The sequence below is a fragment of the Scyliorhinus canicula genome, chromosome 19 (assembly GCF_902713615.1).
Source record: "Scyliorhinus canicula chromosome 19, sScyCan1.1, whole genome shotgun sequence".
In the NCBI taxonomy this organism is placed as follows: Eukaryota; Metazoa; Chordata; class Chondrichthyes; order Carcharhiniformes; family Scyliorhinidae; genus Scyliorhinus; species Scyliorhinus canicula.
Genome location: NC_052164.1, coordinates 12,747,829 through 12,767,834, shown reverse-complemented (window position 1 = coordinate 12,767,834; position 20,006 = coordinate 12,747,829). Strand labels below are relative to the sequence as shown.

Here is a 20,006-nt window from a genome sequence, read left to right as displayed (position 1 = left end):
TTCAAGTCCAACAGGTTTATTTGGAATCCCGAGCTTTTGGAGCATAGCTCCTTCATCAGGTGAGTGAAGAGGTAGATCACACAAACACAGCATATATAGACAAAGCCAATGAGGCAAAATGATACCCCCCCCCCCCCTCCTTGTAAGGTTGCCAACTCTGGGTGAATGCATTTCTGGAGGTTTCAACCTACTGCCTTGAAATGCTCTACCCAAGCAGCCTTTTTTTCCCCATCTGTTTTTTTTTAATGTATTACATAATCAAACATGTCCGATGAAAATAAAACATGTTTTTAAAGACAGTGATTTCCCAGAGCATTGGCCAGGAGGTGAATCCCTCAATTGCTGGAGACTCCAGGGCAGCCCTGGAAGGTTGGCAACAGGCAGGCCGAGCTCCTGGGTGCAGCGCGGACCTCCAGCCCTGCGGAGGGCGCTGTGACCCGCTCGTGATTGGCTGATTGGCCGACCTTTGCCGATTGGTCGGTAGTAGAATGCTCGCCGATTGGGGGACGTGATTGGCCGGGACCAATGGGGAGGCGGTTTGTTGCGGGGTGCTGACGAAGATGGCGGCGCTGTGCGGGCGGCTGCTGCGCTGCAGAGGTGAGAGTGGAATAAAGAACAGGGAGAAGTAGAATAGGCAGAATGTGAGAGGAGAGGAGAGGAGGCAGCTTCAATGTGCAGCCTCTATAACAGAGCTGTCCTGCCGCCGCACCCAGACCAAAACATGTGAGATACCCCCTTTCAGAAGCATCTCACCATAGAACCCCCACAGAGGGGCGGCCATTCGGGCCATCGAGTCCGGACTATCCCTTTGAAAGAGCACCAGACCGAGGCCCACTGCCCGTAACCCCGCCTTGATCACGGCCAATCCAACAACCTGCACATTGTTGGACTGTGGGAGAAATCCAGAGGAAACCCACACAGACACGGGGAGAAAGCGCAAACTCCCCTGGTCCCTGGTGCTGTGAGGCAACAGTGCTGACCACTGTGCCAATCAATGAAAATGAAACATGCATTTTTAGTGACACTGGTTTCCAAGTGCATGGTCAAGGAGATCAATCTCTCAATTGCCGCCTGTGCCGTGTCTCCCTGCCAAATACCCCATCTGCTCTTGCAGAAAAAGCAATAAGGCTTGCATTTCTATAGCGCCTGTACTCACACCCCTCAAACCCCTCTACAGCCAATGAATTACTTTTAAAGCGTGGTTACTGTTGTAATGTAGGAAACGCTGGCAGCAGCCAATTGTGCGCAGCAAGCTCCCCCACAAACCGCAGTGTTAAACGTATAGAATCCCTACAGTGCAGAAGGAGGCCATTCAGCCCATCAAGTCTGCACTGACGCTTCAAGATGAGAACACTACCCATGTTCATGCCCCCCATCCACCCCGCTCTAGCCCCCATAACCTAACCTGCTTAACCTTCCATAAGGAAACACCAGAGTACATTTACGAACTTAAAATGCAGAAGTGGCTGACAGCTTCCAAGGGCGTAAAGGTTATTTTTCCATCTGCAGCCAACTGCTGAAATCAAACCCGGGATCTACTAGGTTGTACAGTTCATTCATTTTCATGACAAACAAAGATCACAACCATTAGCGGTGCTTCAAATCTTTATCAATATGATCATTCCTTAAAGTTTCTATCATATTGTTTCTTTGTTATTTTTAAAAAGAAAACTCAGCAGGTCTGCCGACTGAGTGGCTCGCTGGGCAATTTTAGAGGGAACTAAATAAAATCAAAATAATGTGGATGCTGGAGATCTGAAATAAAAACAGCAAGTGCTGGGGGAATCCAACAGGTCTGGCAGCATCTGTGGGCAGAGGAACAGAGTTAAAGTTTTGACTCCAATATCATCGTCTTTTTGTGTGATGTCGATTGAAGGATTAGTATTGGCCAGGCCCCCGAAGGTAGCTGCACTGCTCTTCAAAATAATGCTGCGGGATCTTTTACATTCACCTGAGACAGCAGACTGAGATGACCCCCACCTCCCAACTGTGCGGCACACTGTCGGTACTACGCTGGAGTGTCAGCATAGATTTTGGTGCTCGGGTCTCTGGAGTGCGACTTGAGCCCATGGCTTTCAGACTCTGAGGCGAGAGTGCTAACAAGTCACCAATGGTTGACATCAATGGGTAAGATAAGCATGGATGATGAAGGCCATTCTGGCAAACTTAGTTCATTCCGTCAACCTGGATGGCCCTCCAGTGTTATCCCTCATGCCGCGTCATGGTTTCCAGGCATTTCCCAGTTGTCATTGAGGAGCATAGGAAATGCTTGTTCCAGCATTCATAAGATCTGATCTGCTACCTCAACTTCACCTTCCTGCACTATCCTCAAATCCCTTGGCTTCGTTAGCACCCACAAATCAAGTTGCACTTGATCTGTCTTTCAAATGAGATGTTAAGTCAAAGTGCCTTCTGCCCTCTTAGCTGCCACTATGCTGAAGAAAAGCGGGGTTATCCTTGATTTTCTGGCCAATACGTATCCTTCAATCAGCATCCTGAAAAGCGGATTATCTGGCCGTTATGGCGTTGCTGTTTGTAAGAGTTTGTTGTGTGCAGATTGGCTACTGTGTTTCCTACATTACAACAGTGAGGACACTTTAAAAGTGCTTTGTTAGCAATAAAGTGTCGTTGCGACGTCTTGTGGTAATAAATGACACTATATAAATGCAAATCATTTTCTTTATGTACAGAATATTATTGCATTAGTTCAGTGGGGTTTCTCAGGCATTACGAGCTAAATAATCATAAGAATAATTCTCAGTTTTGCACGCATAGAAGGAAAGAAAGCTTTACAGTTATTCTTTCACAGATGTCAATTGATGCTGGGGATGTTCATTTTAAATCTGTAATTGATAGATTTTTGTTATCCAGAGAGATTTAGGGATATAGGATTTTAATTTGAGTTATTCATCCGTGTCTCTGGATTACTCATCCAATAAGATGACTAATTGCCATAATTCAGTCTCTTTCAAAAGATTTTGACCATTCTGACTGTTCAACACCTAATCCTTAAAAATGTTTCTGAAGGGTGGCATGCGGCGCAGTGGTTAGCACTTGGACTGCAGTGCTGGGTTCCTGGGTTCGAATCCCAGCCCTGGGTCACTGCCCGTGTGGAGTTTGCACATTCTCCCCGTGTCTGCGTGGGTTTCACTCCTACAATCCAAAGATGTGCAGATTAGTAGAACATGCTAAATTGCCCCTTAATTGGAAAAAAAACAATAATTGGATACTCTAAATTTAAACAAAAAATGTTTCTGGAAGTTATCTTCTCTGTTTGCTGGTTTCTCCATCCCGCATTGTTCTGTGGCCAAGAACATGCTCGCATGTTTACTCTTAGACCTGTGAAAATGCTGTTCCGAAATAGATTAACAAGAGGGTCCAATAAGTGACTTCTTCTTTAGGTTTCCTCCTTTCCCCATGAGAAATTTCTCGTTCTCAGTTTAGGACAAATCACATTGGTTGGCATCTTAGTGAGCAGCGAGGGGCTGGAAGAAAACCTTTTGGGATTGCAAATGCTTACCTTGGTCAGAGCCTGACATGTTCACTAAACCAAGCGTTTCTGTTTTGTGAAGGATGGTTCCCACCCCAGCAGATTGTGCGTCATGGATCCAAGGCTGTGACTCGCCACCGCAAACCCATGCACTTCCTGCGACAGAAGCTATTGGCTGTCACACAATACATTCCTCCAAAGCCTGCCGTCCCAGAAAGGTGCATCAAACCTCGGAAAGGGGAGGTCCAAGAGGTGACGACATTTCTTGAGCATTGCTTTGGGTTTTAATTGACATTAATTTTCTCCACTGTGTGTAGTGGGAGGAAAGAGCCTGATTCAGGAAATACATTATTTTTTTGGGATAAAGATTTATATATTTGCCTGGGCAGTTTCAGCAGGAATCTACCAAGGGCTATGCTGATTTGCCCATAAGTTTATTTGTTTCTTGACAAAGAACAAATGCGGCAGACTTGGAGAGCAGTAAGGGCGGCACAGTAGTTAGCACTGCTGCCTCACAGCTCCAGGGTCCCGGGATCAAATCCGACCTTGAGTGACTGTGTGGAGTTTGCACTTTCTCCCCATGTCTGTGGGTTTCCTCCGGGTGCTTCAGTTTCCTCCCACCGTCCAAAGATGCGCAGGTTGGGTGAATTAGCCATGCTAAATTGCCCCATAGTGTGTGTCCAGGGATGTGCAGGCAAGGTGAGGTTATAGGGGTAGGGCGGGGTGGAGGGGGGGGGGGGGGAGGGGGGGTACATGTGTGGAGTGCTCTTTCAGTGGGCCGGTGCATACTTGATGGGCCAAATTGCCTCCTCCTGCACTGTAGGGATTCTATGATTATTGTTATTGATAGATCTCCTGTACTATTGCTTACAGATTCTGGGTACAAATAGTTGTGTAACTCAATGGCAAAACATAATATAGAAAAGACAAGGGTAGTTGCTTGTTTCTTTATGAAATTTTGATTTCTAGAGATACTTTTTTTTATTAGTTTATAGAAACTAATTACGTGTTAAGAAAAAGACGATTAGCCCATTAATAATCATGGTTATGCTGTCTACACTTGCTGTTTTCAGTAAGATTGCTAATTATAAAAGTAACTTCCAGACATTGAAAATTATGAATCTTCCTATAGACTGTATGTAATGAACTCCAATTGGCTTTATTGTTTGGCCAATTGGAGTATGAGCTCCCTCAATGATAGCTCATTGAGGGGGCCCATATAATCACCTGTGTAGGCTTTGTCAGCCAGTCTTAAGTTGACTGGGCTGCTAGCAGCACTGTTTGTAGCTGCTCCTGTAATATCGTTATTGTAAATAAATATTGGTGTGGTGACGGAACTCCTGCCTCGCGTGGATTACTACAGTGGCGAAGAGGTAAACTATGAATTTTGCGGAGACCAGCTGCCGCACTCGGAGGGTAAGCCTTGCCATTTTAAAAATGCCGGTTTTTGGGAGGTTAGAGGCATTCGACCCGGCTATTGAGGACTGGTCCCAGTATGTGGAGAGAATGTGTTACTTCTTCCGGGCAAATTATATACTGACGGACGAAAGGAGACGGCTTATCCTGCTGTCGGCGTGCGGACCCTCCGCTTTCGCCATTATACGTAGTCTGACTTATCCCGATGCGCCAGACACGAAAACTTTCCAAGAAGTAACGGAATTGGTGAAAGAGCACTACGACCCAAAACCACCCCTCATTTTGCGTAGGTACAGATTCTACACAGCGAAGCGGGAAGACAGGGAGTCAGTCACAAATTTCTTGACCCGCCTGAGAAGGCTGGCGGAAAAATGTGAGTTCGGCCCGACGCTAAATGAAATGCTTCGGGGCCGGTTAGTGTGTGGTATAAATGACCTCACAATACAGAAACGCCTGTTGGCGGAAACGGAGCTAGACTGCAGGCAGGCGTTACAGCTCGCACTGTCCCTAGAAAAGGCAGCAAGTGGGGCGCAGGAACTACAGGGCACGCCAATGGAGGTAGATACCTGTGAGAGGGACTACCACAACGGGTCCTGCTACCAGATAGCCGCTCTCAGGAAAAACCTGAGGAATAGAGGGAAAAAGGAAAACCCCAGAACTGCCCCAAAGTCTGCCAGGACTAACTGGAGACAGAGGGAAGTACCGGCTGAGGCTCCCCCAACAGAGAAGGACCGTTTCTGGCACCAGACAGAGTGGGGTAACAACGACAGAAACCCTAGAAGGAGGTGGCAAAGGAGGAATAGCAGGTGGGGACGCAGGGAAGTACACAACCTAGACGCCCCATCCTCCTCCGAAGGGGAACAATTATATAATATTACAACGAAGAAAGCAGAACCCATTAGGATTACCCCACGGGTGAACAGGTGGCCGACAATAATGGAAATAGACACGGGTGCGGCCGTATCAGTAATGGGAGTGGCAGCATTTAGAAAAATCAAAGATGGACTCCAGCCACTAACCCTAACAAAAACATCGACAAAACTTAAAACCTACACGGGGGAACCCCTGGAAGTTCTAGGCACGACTCATGTACCTGTGGAATATGAGAAACAATTGCTCAGATTACCATTGATGATAGTAGAGGGCTCCGGACCGAGCTTAATTGGACGGAACTGGCTGAAAGACCTAAAATTAGATTGGATGAAAATTTTCCAGAGTGGAAGCGGGCAGTTGAGTGGAGTACTCCAAAAATACCCGGAGGTCTTCCAGGAAGGTTTGGGGGAAATCATAGGCGCCAAAGCAACTTTGCACGTAGACCCAGAAGCCCTTCCAAAATTTTGTAAGGCCAGGCCGGTACCTTTTGCATTAAGAAAGAAAGTAGATGACGAAATAGAAAGGTTACGGCGCGACGGCATTATCAGACCAGTACAATTCTCGGAATGGGCAGCGCCGGTGGTACCAATTTTTTTTAAAAATATAAATTTAGAGTACCCAATTCATTTTTCCAATTAAGGGGCAATTTAGCATGGCCAATCCACCTAGCCCACACATCTTTGGGTTGTGGGGGCGAAACCCACGCAAACACGGGGAGAATGTGCAAACTCCACACTGCCAGTGTCCCAGAGCCGGGATCGAACCTGGGACCTCAGCGTCGTGAGGGTGGTACCAATTTTGAAGCCAGACGGCTCGATACGTCTGTGGAGATTTCAAACAGACAGTAAACAAATACGCACTGCTGGACAAACACCCAATCCCGAAAATAGACGACCTATATGCCAAATTGGCAGGTGGGCTATTGTTCATGAAACTAGACATGAGCCACGCCTACCTGCAGTTGAAACTGGACAAGGGCTCCCAGAAGTTCGCTACGATCAATACCCTGAAGGGCCTTTTTCGTTATACTAGGCTACCTTTTGGAGTGTCATCAGCCTGCGCTATATTCCAGCGTACGATGGAAAATATTCTGCAGGGACTACCGCAGGTGGCGATTTATTTGGACGATGTCTTAATCACGGGTAGGACAAACAGGGAACACTTAAGGAACCTGGAGGAAGTGCTCAGGCGTTTCGCAAAGGCTAAAAAGGGAAAAATGTGTTTTTCTGGCCCCACAAATGACGTACCTGGGATATAAAGTAGACGAGTCAGGCTTACATCCATTAGAAGACAGAGTAAGGGCAATAAAAGAAGCCCCAGCTCCCACCACGGTCCAGGAGTTATGATCATTTCTAGGGTTGGTAACCTATTATGGAAAATTTATTGAAAATAGGGCGTCCATCCTGGAACCCCTCCACCAGCTACTAAAAAAGGGGCAAGAATGGAAATGGTCCACCAGCCAAAACCGAGCATTTAGGGACATTAAGGAACAGTTGTCATCCGAAAATGTCCTAGAGCATTATGATTCAAGGAAGGAGTTGGTGGTCACTTGTGATGCATCCCCATATGGGGTAGGAGCCGTCTTAGCCCATAGAGGAAGGAATGGGGAAGAACGGCCAATAGCCTATGCTTCGAGGACCTTGGCGATGGCTGAGAGGAAGTACGCCCAAATTGAGAAGGAAGGACTGGCGGTGATATTCGCAGTAAAAAAATTTCACCAGTATCTGTACGGGCGAAAATTCACCATAGTGACGGACCATAAGCCGTTATTAGGGTTATTAAAAGAAGACAAGTCAATACCCCCGATTGCATCAGCTAGAATCCAACGCTGGGCATTGCTACTGGCGCCGTATAGATACGTTCTGGAGCACAGACCGGGAACGCGAGTAGCACATGCAGATGCTTTGAGCAGACTTCCCCTCCCGGACACTCCGCCGCAAATACCAAAAGTAGAGGAGACAGTAATGACTCTAAATTTTTTGGACACCCTACCAGTAGACGCACAACATATTCGGTTGTGGACGCAAAAAGACCCAGTTTTAGCCAAGATGAAGCATTTACTGCTAACAAGGGAACTGGAAAGACCAGTGGAGCCCCAGATGCACCCATACTGGAGCAGAAGGGACCAAATAACCGTAGAAGACGGTATACTATTATGGGGAGCCCGGGTAATCGTCCCAGCTCAGGGCCGTCAGCCAATCTTAACTGAGTTACATCATGGACACCCAGGGGTGTCTAAAATGAAGATGCTAGCTCGAAGCTACGTTTGGTGGCCAGGTTTGGACACAGATATAGCAGCCTTGGTACGTCGGTGCCAGGAGTGCCAACAGGGGCGCCATTGCACCCGTGGGAATGGCCAGGCAGACCATGGACCCGCCTGCATATTGACCATGCCGGCCCTTTCATGGGCTCAATGTTTTTGGTGATAGTGGACGCCCACTCCAAATGGTTGGACGTCCACCGGGTAAACACGGCAAGCACATCATCGACAATTGAAAAGCTCAGGGCCTCGTTTGCAACACATGGACTTCTGGAGGTATTGGTGTCGGACAACGGAACGGCATTCACAAGTGGGGAATTTGGAAAATTCCTGAAGGAAAACGGAGTCCATCACATCAAAACGGCCCCTTACCATCCAGCGACCAACGGCCTTGCAGAGAGAGCAGTCCAGACACTTAAAGCGGGACTCAAGAAGCAGCCGGCAGCGTCAATGGACACCAAGCTCTCCCGCTGGCTGTTTGATTAAAGGACCACACCGCATTCCACAACAGGCATACCACCAGCTGAACTCTTAATGGGAAGGCGGCTGCGAACGAGGCCGAGTCTCCTTCTCCCAAATTTAACGGGGAAAGTGGAGAAACATCAGGAGGCCCAACGCAGGGGGCATGATAATAGTCGGCAGCAGAGACATTTCCAGGTGGGGGCACCGGTTTGGGTCAAGAATTATGGGAATGGACCAACGTGGGTCAAAGGCACGGTAGAGTCCCAAACAGGGCCCATATCCTATGAGGTTTCAATAGGAGGTAAGGTGCTTAAGAAACACCTAGACCAAATAAGGGCAGCGGAACCACACCTGGAGGCAGGTGAAGCAGGACCGCCTCAAGCTGGGATAGCCCAGACGGAAAGGATACGCACACCCCCGCCCCGAGCAATTTCTCCAGACCCCGTCATCCAGTCATCAGAGTCGGAGATGGACACACTCGACGAGGCCGTCGCGACACCTCTCCCCGAGGAGGAGGAAGAACAACTTCCAAGGAGGTCGTCAAGGAAAAGACGGGCACCTATAAGGTACACCCCGCCCACTTCGGAGAGAACGACCCGGCGGACGACACAGAGGTGACAGACCCAGACATGAGGAGCTGGAAGAAGCTCAGAGGAATGCCAGCTGGCAGGGATTCCTCGGACCTTGGGGGGCGGGAGGAGGGGGGGGGGGGGGGGTATAATGAACTCCAATTGGCTTTATTGGTTGGCCAATTGGAGTATGAGCTCCCTCAATGATAGCTCATTGAGGGGACCCATATAATCACCTGTGTAGGCTTTGTCAGCCAATCTTAAGTTGACTGGACTGCTAGCAGCACTGTTTGTAGCTGCTCCTGTAATATCGTTATTATAAATAAATATTGGTGTGCGTATTTGTGGGGTCCCATGTACTAACAAGCTTAATCATACTGTTCAGCTCCGTTGCACAATTTCTTCTATAAGGTGGGGAGAGCGCCATTTTCTCTAACTTTGCAAATACCACATTATCTTCGTACACCCATCACTCGCAGTACTAAAAATAGGAGTGTGCGTTAGGCATGGTTACTTCTTTTCATTTGTTCATGGAACGTGAGTGTCGCTGGCAAGACCAGCATTTATTACCCATTCTAAATGATGCAGGTGAAGTTGGTGGTGAGTCACCTTGAACTGTTGCAGTTCACATGGTGCAGGAACACCCGCAATGCTGTTAGGGAGATGGAAGAAGGAATTCTAGAGTCAGCCTAAGCTCTGCGGTCGCATTTTACCTCTGAGTCAGAGGTTCATGGGCTCACACCCATTCCAGATGTAAGCGCACCATCTCGGCTGAGAATTCAGGACTCTCTCTCGGGTGGGCATAAAGGAACCCATGGAATATCCTGAAGACGTGAAAAGTGCTCACGATGGGCAGGGGCCGGAGGTATGGCTAATAACTTTAAAGCAACGAAAACAGAAGTGTCAGTGCAATAGACTAATGAGAGAACCCATGTCTGACTGGAATAAGTTGCATGCTGCCTGTTCTAGGAAACAACAACTTGTATTTATATAGCACACCCCAAGGTGCTTAACGGGACCATTAAAAACAAAATTTGACACCAATCCATTCAAAGAGACATTGCAGCAGATGGCCAAAAACTTGGTCAAAGAAGCAGATTTTAAGGAGTTGTCTTAAAGGAGAAAAGACAGGCGGAGGGGATTCGGAAGAGAGTTGCCAAGCCTAACGCTCTGGCAGCTGAAGGCACGGGTACCAGTGGTACAGGAGTTAAATTAAGGGACCCCCCAAGAGGCCAGAATTAGAGGAGTGTAGATAGTTTTCGAGGGTTGTGGGGCTGGAAGGGATTATAGAGACACAGGTGGAGTGAGGACACGGGACGGGTTTGAAAACAAGGATGAGAGAAAGTGCTAAAGACTTTGAACTTGGGGAATTCTGAATTCCTTTGCTGTTAATCTTTTCCACAAGACCTGGGAAAAATAAATGCTGTGATCCAAAGAGATTTATTTGGGAACGTATTGCTTTAGAACTGGACAGAAAAAGAATATTGTGGGTGCTTAGTATATGCAGTTGCAATACTTGATCTGTACCACCAGAGGCCCCTTGTGAGCCACCTAAATGTAGTGATCTCAAGTAATACAGCCTGTTAGCAGTTTGCAGCCTACAGCCCATATTGTGTATAGCAAATGAAAACCTGATAAAATCCTAATTTATGTATGCAGTGTGGAGTTCAGTCATAGGGGCCAGAAAGACTCCTGTTATAACCCCCACGATACCTACGTGGATGGACGATTAGCCTCCCGTTTGCCTCTCAGAATACTAGCTGCCCCGCTGAGGGGCAGGGCCTATCAGTGGAGTAATGAACTCTGACACAAAAGCCGGCCCAGATGGGAGCCGAACTTGTGCAGTCCCGGTTGGGACCTGGAGTGTACTGTGTATATAGTTTACTTTGTAATGAACTAATAAGTTACTTTAAGCCTCTCGTATTGGACTACTCTGTGGCCACTAACACTCCAAAATAATTCTCGTGTGTAAGCTGAGCTAGTTACTCTCTGCTGGGACAGGTGGTAGGAGTATGGTTACTGGCCCCAGTGCCCTTGGACTAGTGAGAGGAAAGGTCAGCCAGGGTTCTCATCACTGATCCTCTACCTGGTAACCCGGATGGAAGGGGCATCATCGTAGATTTTGTTGCAGGAAAGGTTTGGACTTGGCTGTGGTGTTACTTTGGGAGTTAGTCCTGTGAGTACTCAGGAGCCTCGGCAGTTTCAAGAGAGCAGCATGGTGAGTAACTGTATAGTTTCTAGCTGTGCACAATGCCCACTCCTGTGCGTGTAGCCGCATTTTGCTGGTTTCCTTAGTCGGTGCGATGCTGTGTATAACGTTTGTGTAAATCTCTCCTTCAGCCGTCTGGTTTAGAAAAGCTGCTACGGCGCGACCTGGAAATTACTTTCCGAGAGAATAAAATGATTACCGTTTTCCAGAACAACTCCATCACCTCCGAGGAGCTGCGTCTTCTTCGGCATCGATTACTGAAGCACGATATTCGCATGAAATTCTTCCCTAACCAGGTTTTTTTTAACTTTGTATTCTATGTATCATTCTAACTGGCGCCATTCATAGAATTACAGTGCCTTGGTGATCCAGAACTGACCCCTCCTGCCCCCATGTTCTCCCTCGTCCCCAGAAGGTGTCAACTCCTCTTGTAGCTTCCTTGAGCATCGGCTCCCCATTATTTTGCCAAAGTAGATATTCTCCATGTCTGACCCAAACTGGGCTCATGCGTGTAGCTGGCTGAAGACTTGGTTCTAATGCCACATACAGGTGCAGTCTCAGCTAGTGTTGCGAATAACAGTTCGATGATCTAAAGGGGAAAGCAGTCAATGTGTGTGACACTGTACCCTCGGGAAGATGGGGTGTAGGCAACAAACCAAAACGAAAATAAATAAAATCAGCAATGGTTTGTTGTAAAGCCCATCTTGTTCACCTCTCCCAAAGCAGTGTTTTTCAAACTATTTTTCGTGGGACCCACTTTTGCCAACTGACAGACCTTTGAGACTCGCCTCCTTCCAAATGCATGCATTAAGATACAAAGCCTTGCCTTTTTGCCATTTTTAATCATCCTAATTTTTCCTGTGGCCCTATTTGCTTCTCGATCTTGATTACCCGGTCTACTGTTTTTGTATTTTACTGTTCTTTCTTTAATTACTGTCCGTGTTTGCACATTCTCCCCGTGTCTGCGTGGGTCTCACCCCCACAACTCAAAAAGATGTGCAGGGTAGATGAATTAGCCACGCCAAATTTCTCCTTAATTGGAAAAAAAGAATTGGGTACTCTAAATTATTTTTTTTTAAGTTACTGACCATGTTTATCTCACCCTTGTCCCTCTGCTTTTGTTCCCATCCCCGGCCATTCTAGTGAGACAATGGAAATATTGAACTCCCTCCCACAAACAACTGTTGAAGCTGGGGGTTAACAGGAAATTTCCAAACTTAAACTGATTGCTTTTGTTTAGTATTTGCCTTAATGATTATAAAACGAAGGTGAGTAGATGGAGTTAAAATGCAGACCAGTCATGCAGAGCTGACAGGAGGAAGAATAGTTTATTTATTTCTGTTTCTGCATTCCAAACTTTAATCCGGGACTGAACAGGTTTTCAAATTCTCACCGTCTGTACATGTTTGTCTGTTGAAGTCAATTCCTCCGCCCCCTGTTCAGAAAGAAAAACTAAATCTGGATGGACGGAAACGAGGTGCCACCCTTTTGTTGAGGCCATTATTCTCTCAATCCTGACAATCTCTGGTCCTGAACTACTCACAACTCAGCTCCCAGTAAATGCTGAGAGTAATTAAAATATCCTGCCCAAGCTGCAATTCTCGAATAATTATCAGCCAGTGCTCAGGGTGATAACCCCACTGCTCGTGTGTCTTCAGCACAGTGCCATGGCATCACTTATGACAGAATGAGAGGGTGGACTTGTGGCTAGATTCAAGACCAAAATCCTGTCACAATTACTTTTCAAATCAGGCTGTGGGCTGCATGAAAACTCAGCAATTAAAATTCCTGCTTGTCCATGAGGAAAGCTAGGGAGGTATTTGCAAAACAAAATAATTCAACTTAAACTTTACCTTAAATTCGCTCTTGAGGCCTGAGCAGGAGAGCGGCTTGATCCTGTGACAGGAAACAAGGAGGACCCCGGACAGCCCGCGCTGAGACCCGACACACCAACAATGCGACCCTTCTGACACCCGCTCCGACCCACACTTTGAAAGATCCTGCCCTAAAGGAAGGAAATCTGTCATCCTGGCCTGTATGCGACTCGAGAACCACAGCAATGTGGTTGACATTTAATTGCCCTCTAAAAATGGCCTAGCAACCCCCTCTGTTCAAGGGCATTTAGGGTTGGACAACAAATGTTGGCCTTGCCAAGAATACCCACTCCCATGAAAGAATTTTAGAATTGCTATAGTTCCAAATGGTTGGAGCATTCTCATTCACTTTTAGTATAATGTTGCAAGGATCAAACCACTCCAATTTCACATCAATCTACTGGAGTGTACAGAATTCCAACCAATCCCAAGCATTATCCATAGGCCCAGGCTAATACTCTGGGGACATGAGTTTAAATCCCATGGCAGCTGGTGGAATTTAAATGCGGTGAATAAATCTGGAATATAAAGTTAGTCTCAGTAATAGTGACCATGAAACTATCATTGATTATTGTAAAAACCCATCTGCTTTACTAATGGCCCTTAGGGAAGGAGATCTGCCATCCTTGCCTGTTCTGGCACGTACGAATAAGGAACAGGAGTAGGCCACTCGGCCCCTCGAGCTTAACCCCGCTATTCATTAAGATCTGATCTGACTGTGGCCTCCCGATAACCTCCCCGATAACCTTCCACATCTTGTTATTCAAGAAACTACTCACCTCTGCTGTAAAAAAATATTCAGAGACTCACCTCTCTGAGAGAAAGAAATTCTCCTAATCTGTGTCTTAAATGAATGAACCTTTATTTTTAAACAGTGGCCATTAATTCGAGATTCTCCCTCAAGAGCAGGGGTGTCAAACTCAAATACACCGTGGGCCAAAATTTAAAAATCAGGACAAGTCGAGGGCCGGACTGGTTCAATGTTTTTTTGCAAAACTTATTGAAATGAACTTATTGAACCTGGAACTAATAAAGCTTAGGTTATTGCCTATAAAAACAACATTAAATATTAAATAAATAAAAAAATTAGTTGTATTTATTTCTTATTGCTTTATCTGGAGCTTTTTCAGAGTAATTTCTAATGAAAACATTTTTCCACAGGCCAACACTTTGTGATTCACACTATACCTGAATAAACTCGGCATCAGCTATATCATACGCCATAGGCGCTTCAATTGCTGGGGCCAGCTTTAATAGTAATTAGATATTATTAGGGCAGCACGGTGGCCTAGTGGTTAGCACAACCGCCTCACGGCGCTGAGGTCCCAGGTTCGATCCCGGCTCTGGGTCACTGTCCGTGTGGAGTTTGCACATTCTCCCCGTGTCTGCGTGGGTTTCGCCCCCACAACCCAAAAATGTGCAGAGTAGGTGGATTGGCCATGTTAAATTGCCCCTTAATTGGAAAAAATAATTGGCTAATCTAAATTTTTTTTAAAAAAGTAATTAGATATTATCTCGCGGGCCAAAGATAATTCCACCGCGGGCCAGATTTGGCCCGCGGGCCTTGAGTTTGACATATATGCTCAAGAGGAAATATCCTCTCCACATCCACCCTGTCAGTACCCCTCAGAAAGAATCTCTCAGGATGTGAGGAAAAATATATTCACCCAGAGGTTGTTGGAAGTCTGGAATTCATTGCCTGAAAAGGTGGTGAAAGCAAAAGACCCTCATTATGGTTAATAGGTGTTTAGATGTGCACTTGCATGGGCAGCAGGGTGGCACAGTGGATAGCACCGCTGTCTCGCAGCACCGAGGTCCCAGGTTCGATCCCGGCTCTGGGTCACTGTCCGTGTGGAGTTTGCACATTCTCCCTGTGTTAGCGTGGGTTTCGCCCCCACAACCCAAAGATGTGCAGGGTAGGTGGATTGGCCATGCTAAATTGCCCCTTAATTGAAAAGAAACTGAATTGGGTACTTGCAATGCCAAGGCATACAGCATTATGGGACAAGGGCCGAAAATGGAATTGGAATACTGAGGTGGTTGTTTTTGATTGGCGCAGGCTCGATGGGCCGAAGGGCCTTTTCTGTGCTGTAGATCTCTATGACTCTGACCTTTCCTCATAAGACAACCCACCCTTTCCTGGTATTAGTTTAATAAACCTTCTCTAAATTGCTTCTAACGCATTTATATGTTTCCTTAAATAAGGAGACCAATAGTGTACACAGAACGCTGGTCTCACCAGTGCCCTGTACAATTGAAACATCTCCCTACTTTTCTAATCACCTCCCCTCACAATAAACAATAACACCTGACTGCAGACCCACAGCAATGCAGTTGACTCTGATCTGTGCTCTGAAATGGCCCGGCAGCCCACTCAGTCCAAGGGCAATTAAGGGTGGACAGTACTTGCCCATGTTCTTATGTTCTTATGTCCCGCCAGTGAATAAAAAGAACTCTTAAATTTAACGATTAAAAGCCTTCCAGTTGATCTGCAGAGGCATTGCTCACAGGAAGTTGAGACAAGTCGTGCAAATGCCACTGGAGTGGTATTTCAACCCATAACCTTGTGATTTAGAGGCAAGTATGTCAACACTGAGCCACGGCTGACACTGGCAACAGTAAAACTGGCCATGCATCATATTGCCGTTTGTAGATTTTACCTGTTTAAATCATGTATGTGGCATTTTCATATTCTGAGGCACTGCATGAATGCAGGTCTCAGTGATGGCTTTTTCCAAGTTCACATCTTCTAATGCCACTGATTATTTCTCTGCCTCAGATCCTGCGTTCGTTCCTAGCAAGCACCAAGTACAAGAACCTGCTGCCCTTGTTTGTTGGTCACAATATCATTATTGTGAGTAAGGAACCCAAAGCCAAAGAGCTGATGAAGACAGTGCGCAGTACAACCCAGATCAGTTTACTAGGTAAGAGCAGTGGCAGAGCGAGGTTCAAATTGGAACCACCGTTATTTGTAATCTCCGACTGCGTCTGATTCTTAAACTTAATTTCACACGTTTCATTAGCTTGCGCACTGCCTCTTATGGAACCATGAGCTTTGGTCCAACAATTGCTTTTCGTCACTGGACTGAAGATGACATTGTACTCGAGAACGCCATGCATAAATATTAAGCTTACATTTGCTAAAATGTGAAAAGTTGTGGAACACAGATACTGTCTGGACCAGTGTATTCCACCGAAACCTGTTTAATCGCAGAGTATTTCAGCTCTTGTTTTCCTGTTCTTTTACATTGACTGGCACTTGTTCCCCATGACGTTACCCTCTGGTCTCGTAGTCACACATAGTAAAAGGTGTCAAGGCATGAAATGCATTTAAACATTTATTCTGATTTTATTGCTGGCTTGCTTTATCTCGAAATTGGTTTGTGAAAATAACATTTCAGTGACCGAGTGGCCCTTCTATGGAATAGACTCCCAAGAGAGAAGATGTAAGTAGTTAGTATTGATCCATTCAGAAGTAAACTACATCGATTTCATGCTGCAAATAACATTTTTGGACACAGCGCATGAGTAATTTGAGACATGATGTGTGGTCAGTGTAGCATGTTTTGGATCTGAGATTCTCAAAACTCCCTACCACTGGGGTTTTAGTACCAAGTTCCGTTCACCCATCACCCACTGTGCTCACTGAACTTCATTGAATCCTTGCTGGGCAATTTAGAAATTCTCTTCCTTGTCTTCAAATCCCTCCACGGCTTTTTCCTCGCTCTCTGTAAAGTCCGAGCACCACAGCTGCTCCCGTTCCGACTTCTTGGGCATCCCAACTTTAATCGCTCCCATCATTGGCTGCACCTTGTGTTGTCCAGGACCAAAGCTCTGGAATTCCATTCCTCTACCTCTCAGTCCTTTGAGGCGCCGCTTGTACCGACCATTTTCTGTTCGCAGCCGCATCTATGTATTTATTATACAGCTGCCAGTGCATAGAAGGTGCTAAATTTGTCCCTGTTGATTGTGCCATCTCTTCCTATGCAGGTGCTTGTATCGAAGGTGTACTCTTCAGCCATCAGGGAGTGGTTAACTACTCCAGACTCCCGGGAATGCAGATCATCCACGGGGAGATTGTGGGCGGCCTGACTCTCATGACAGCTCAGACATGCCAGCTTCTGCAGTCCGGCCCCATGCACCTCGCTGCCCTATTGGAGCAGTATGTGAAACAGCAGAGTGGAGCTGCCACTGGACTAAAAGAGACAGGGAGTCTGGAGCAGAAGGAAACACTGGGGTGTCCAGGATCTTAGGACATTGGGGCATTATTTGAGTGACAAAGTACATTTTTCTCTGTTTGTCGGGTTAAAAGGATGGAAGAGGAAATAAAACAGAGTCCTTGTTCATGCTTAGAGACATAAAAGATTGTTTAATTGTTGGAAAGTAACAGTTCTTCCAGCACACATCTCCCTTTTTCCAAATGTATTTCATTTGTCATCTGTGCCTTTATTATTGCGATTGACCTCCTTCATGGATACAGATTAAAACAGTTCCCAGAATGGATGAAGAAAAGTCAAAGTTTGGGTCTTGGGAAATGATAATACAAATGGGTTTAAACTAAATACAAGTTAGTAGCTCCCACCTGCGTGTGTTCATTTCACTGATCCCATCCCAATTCAATGAGAACTGATTGTGAAGCTCAGCTCCCCAGTGAACTGTGATTGACTGGCTGCCAGTTTTAATTTCCTCGGCTGTGGAATGAAAAGAAAAAGTAGAATACCGGGTACTCGAATCGGAAATAGTGGGAAATGCACATCCAGCGCCAGAAACGGAAAGAGAAAGTTATCACTTTGAATTTTATAATAGAATGTCTCTCTCTCTGATAAAATTCCTGTGACTTTTCCAGCAATTTTTTTTACTTCTACCTTATTTCTGATCCTGTTGGTAATGGGCGAGATGTTAGAGCGGAGACCAAGCAAATGTACTGGCCCAGCTTGTTTCACCACGTGTATTGTGAAACGATATTATTGAACTTTGTATCGCCCCTTTAGAATAAACTGGAGAAAATAACAGTCTTCTAACGCTGTTAAATGTGTTGCCATGGTTAGCACTCACTGCTGCCTCACGGTGCCGAGGACCGGGTTCGATATCGGTCCTGGATCACTGTACGTGCGGAGTTCGCACATTCTCCCTGTGTCTGCGTGGGTCTCACCCCCAAAGATGTGCAGGGTAGGTGAGTTGGCCATGCTAAATTGCCCTTTAATTGGGAAAAAAAAAGAATTGGGCACTCTAAATTTTGTTTAAAAATGTGTTGCTGACCATCCCTGCAACCCGTGAAAGTTTTGGGGTTTTTAAAAAATTCTTTCAGTACTTTGGAAGTGAACTCTCTGGCAATACACATGAGGTTTAAAATACCACATGGACCAGCAGCAGTGCTGTTAGATAAAATCAGTTCTATACTGCACGTTGATACAGCGGACTCCTGGGTGTGTTTCACTTCTACCAGTCAAAAAGTAGGACATAGTTTGATTCCTGCTCCATGTTGAGTTTAATGATTTCAGCAGAGATGTTATCATTGATTTTAATTTCTGCATTCACTCTTCCCTGGGCTAGAAGTGGGAATTGTGAGATACTGTCCCTGCTGGTGGTGAAGTCATGGCTGTTAAGTGCCTATGTGTGGATATCATGTAACAGTAGCAATTCACGACCCTGCTGACTCTCTGCCTGGGCGTGCACAGGACAAATGGCCACTTGGGCAAAGTATCGGAACAGTGGTGCCGGGGAAACCATTATCTGAGCGACACAAGTTTAAAATTTAGTGTAAGAAACACTGGCTGGGAGGGGGGAAAAAATTCTCGCACGCTATAATAACCTGTAGCACATTGCCTGTGAGGGTGATGGAAGTGGAGATGATCAATGATTTCAAAGGGACATTTTTGATAAGCACTTGAAATAAATTAACGGGGCGACGAGGATAGGGCGAGGGAATGCAACTGGTTGGATTTCGCCACAGAATAGCCGTGCTTGCTAAGATTTAGACGTAGCCTGAAATCTGACTTCTATACATGTGGACACCACAAATTGCAGTTCGTGAAATATGGAAGCTTGAGATCTACAATGTGATTCATCAAAAAAAACCTGTTCATCAGATGCTGCAGAAAATTATTCTTTGAAGAATATATTATTCTTTACTGATTCTATTTGAATTATTGTTTTATTAGATGTGAATTTTGCAATGTTGACCTGTTTATGTATAATTATTTAACCTGTCAATAAATCTGATCAAATACCTTTAGCCTATATGAGCTGATCTTAGTGTTACTTGCTATTTTTTTGGAAGGGATGGCTGAGGAAGAAGGTCCCATTTATTCTCCAGAAATCAATGTGGCATTATTACGCGGCAGCACAGTGGCGTAGTGGTTAGCACTGCCGCCTCACGACGCTGAGGTCCCAGGTTTGATCCCGGCTCTGGGTCACTGTCCGTGTGAAGTTTGCACATTCTCCCCGGGTTTGTGTGGGATTCGCACCCACAATGCAACAATTGCCCCTTAATTTAAAAAAATGAATTGGGTACTCTAAACTTAAAAAACAAATATGGCTTTTTTACAAATCAATTTTAAATAGGATGCAGGCGTCACTGGCTAGGCTAGCACTTATTACCCAATCCTAATCAGCCTTGAGAAGCCTTCTTGAACTGCTGCTGTCCATGTGTTACAGAAACATTCACAGTGCTGTTAGGGAGGGAGAGGGTTTCAGGAATTAGACTTGGCGACCGAAGGAACAGTGATTATTGTTCCAAGTCAGAATAGTGAGTGACTGGGAGGGTAACTTTCAGTTTGTGGTATTCCCAGGTATCTGCTGCCTTTGCTCTTCTGGATGGTCGGGGTTGCATGTTTGGAAGGTGCTGTTGAAA

The 20,006-nt window shown here is 45.9% G+C and overlaps 1 protein-coding gene across 2 annotated transcripts; it reads left to right on the top strand.

The window, feature by feature from the left end:
- Positions 1-493: 493 nt before the first annotated feature.
- mrpl10 (mitochondrial ribosomal protein L10) lies at positions 494-19,393 on the top strand. 2 transcript variants are annotated; one of them, XM_038779131.1, is made up of 5 exons: positions 494-597; positions 3,573-3,742; positions 11,411-11,575; positions 15,933-16,077; positions 17,144-19,393. In XM_038779131.1, exons 1-5 carry the CDS (start codon positions 561-563, stop codon positions 17,404-17,406), a joined length of 780 nt encoding a protein of 259 aa, XP_038635059.1. In that variant the 5' UTR covers positions 494-560; the 3' UTR covers positions 17,407-19,393. The 2 variants fall into 2 exon arrangements, with proteins under 2 accessions (XP_038635059.1, XP_038635060.1); XM_038779132.1 differs by lacking the exon at positions 494-597 and adding an exon at positions 704-723.
- The last annotated feature ends 613 nt before the right edge of the window (positions 19,394-20,006 follow it).

Coding starts and splice junctions, on each gene's coding strand:
- mrpl10 (XM_038779131.1), top strand. CDS start 561: ATGGCGGCGCTGTGCGGGCGGCTGCTGCGCTGCAGAG. Junction 3,743..11,410: donor GGAAAGGGGAGGTCCAAGAG/GTGACGACATTT, acceptor TCTCTCCTTCAG/CCGTCTGGTTTAGAAAAGCT. Junction 16,078..17,143: donor AACCCAGATCAGTTTACTAG/GTAAGAGCAGTG, acceptor CTTCCTATGCAG/GTGCTTGTATCGAAGGTGTA.